The 2,456-nt window shown below is 36.6% G+C and overlaps 1 protein-coding gene across 1 annotated transcript; it reads left to right on the top strand.

The window, feature by feature from the left end:
* Window positions 1-296: 296 nt before the first annotated feature.
* LOC131431172 (programmed cell death protein 10) lies at window positions 297-2,218 on the top strand. The gene is made up of 5 exons (XM_058596729.1): window positions 297-730; window positions 1,104-1,281; window positions 1,337-1,469; window positions 1,600-1,764; window positions 1,851-2,218. The coding sequence occupies exons 1-5, from the start codon at window positions 656-658 to the stop codon at window positions 1,933-1,935; spliced, it is 636 nt and encodes a 211-aa protein (XP_058452712.1). The 5' UTR covers window positions 297-655; the 3' UTR covers window positions 1,936-2,218.
* The last annotated feature ends 238 nt before the right edge of the window (window positions 2,219-2,456 follow it).

The raw sequence follows: 2,456 nt of genomic DNA, 5'->3' as shown, positions 1-2,456 counted from the left end.
TTATTCAGTGTCCGGTCATGGCGTCACCCCAGCCCCTATTTATGCATGGAACTCAGAAGTAGACAAATTAAATAGGAACGAAACTCCCATTCTGTTTATTCGGAATAATTAATTCAGTGGAAACAGAAGGAAATTAGATCAAATTAGAAAAACTTGTATAGATTTACCAATAATTTATCGACTGTTAATACCAGTTTCACCCTTAAAAAAGCAAAAGCTGAAATATGGAACCATGTTCAAATCTGGCATCACTGGTGTTGCCAAAAACGATGCAAAAACGAAAAAGCGAGAAAATGTGATGTGTCAAATACAAAATATTTACGTGAACTCATTTCTTGATATTGGAAGTAGAAGTGGTGTCTGTAGTGAAAATTTAAGAAAACATCGATTTTCTCGATGTTGGTCAGTTCGTTCAAATGCCGTGCGAATTTGTGACTCATTAGTGAATGTTTTTAATTCCTGCCAGCGATGTTTACGGGTTTGTGAAATTCCTGTGGTCCAACTCCTGGCTAGTGATTCATTGTGAAAGCAAACATTAACTACGTACATATCCGAACAAGGAAGAAACGACTAGACGACACTTCCTGGATTTCCGACTAACTGGTTTAGATCGAAAGCGGACAGAGCAGCAGTTTAAGGATAATCTTATCGAGCAATGACAATGGGAGATGATACTCCAGTGGTTACTTCATTGGTGCTACCAATTTTAATACGTCCAATTTTGTCGCAGGTGGGTGAATCGAATGGAAATGTTACCGGAAGTAAAACTGGTTCCACCAGCTTCCTTTGGTAACCTGTTCACTAGTGTTTTTCCTCTTATGGCTAATTCTGATCAGTTAATGAGCTGTGGCAGGTGAATGCGGAAAGGTTCATTCATTTGCTTCATGGTCCGCCAAGAAATAAAAACGAAAAAATTTAAGCAACCTTACAGCTTTCCTATCGAGGGTAACCTTGCGTTGAAAATGATTCGGTAATGATTGTTTCCTTTTTCAATCGTTGAATTGAAGCCCATTAATTGTTTCGTGTTTATATGATTGATTTGCACATTACCGCCAATTGCCCTAATATTTTGTAACTTGTAATAATCTGTTTCGTGTTTTCAGTTGGAACGTCGAGATGTGGTTGCTTCGCAAACCCTAAGAGCTGCGCTCACAAAAGCCGAACAAACACATCCCGGGATGACATTCGATTTAGTCATGGGCATCATCAAGAAGGGTGATATTAATGTCAATATGAACGAAAGTATTCTCAGACTGCAGGGGGCGGCAACTGATAGCGATCGTGAGTTTATATTGTATGTTTTGTAATGCACATTTACCGTATAACTATTTTGCAGTTATCGAATACCGTCTGAACCGCACCGAAGATGCATTTCAGGAACTAAACAAAAAGTCCTCCTCACTGAAGCGTATTCTGAGCCGAATTCCAGACGAAATAACTGATCGAAAAACGTTCCTAGAGACAATCAAGTGAGTTTTACCTAACGAAGACAGCTAGATTTTATTTAAAAAAAATCGCCTTTATTTTAAAATTGCCAAAAAATTCTGCATTGGTCTGTTTTCAGTGATCTCATATTTCTGTTTTTTTTTTTTGTTGTAGAGAAATCGCCAGTGCCATCAAGAAGCTGTTGGACGCTGTGAACGAGGTGGTCGGCTTCATACCAGGTTCTTCTGGAAAACAAGCGGTTGAACAGCGCAAGAAAGAGTTTGTCAAGTTTTCGAAAAAGTTCAGTACCACGCTTAAGGAATACTTCAAGGAGGGAGAGTATGTATTGAAACTTTTTTTCCATTAATTACTATATTTATGTGATCATCACTCGAAACCATCTAATTTTGTGTTTACGCCTACAGAGCCAATGCTGTTTTCGTCAGTGCTTTGTACCTGATACATCAAACCAATCAAATTATGATCACAGTGAAGAACAAGTGCGAATGAAATTCCATCGAATGCGGCGCGATAGAATGATTCTGAAAAAAAAGTTCTATATAATTGTTTTAATCGACATTTAATAAGGATTGCTTGTTCATCTGGTACTTAGCAAACAGATGAATTAATCGTCAAAGATACCTAGAGATGTTCCATTCTTAAAGAAAAGCGAAAGACATTAGCAAAAAAATGAAAATGATGTAATTGATGTCGTATTATATTATAAAATTTCATTACTTTATTATTATAATAATTATTATTACTATTACACGAGATAGAATGAATAAAAATTAATTTTTGAAATGTTTTATTTTCTAATTCGTGAACAGGTAACATACCTAGTAGGGTAACAGAGGTATTTTGGACACTTCATATATTTTGGCCCACCTAACAAACTTTATGGTTTTAATCTATGTTAAGTAAGGAATGTATCGAAAATCAGCTATCCACATACATTAGTGTTATACGCAAGTATTTGTGATGGTTTTTTATGCTCAGATCACAGCATGCTGTGCGTTTGGCTGTCAGCT

This window comes from Malaya genurostris, chromosome 2, assembly GCF_030247185.1.
Source record: "Malaya genurostris strain Urasoe2022 chromosome 2, Malgen_1.1, whole genome shotgun sequence".
In the NCBI taxonomy this organism is placed as follows: Eukaryota; Metazoa; Arthropoda; class Insecta; order Diptera; family Culicidae; genus Malaya; species Malaya genurostris.
The sequence above is the reverse complement of the archived record's forward strand: the minus strand, read 5'-3'. Positions and strand labels throughout refer to the sequence as shown.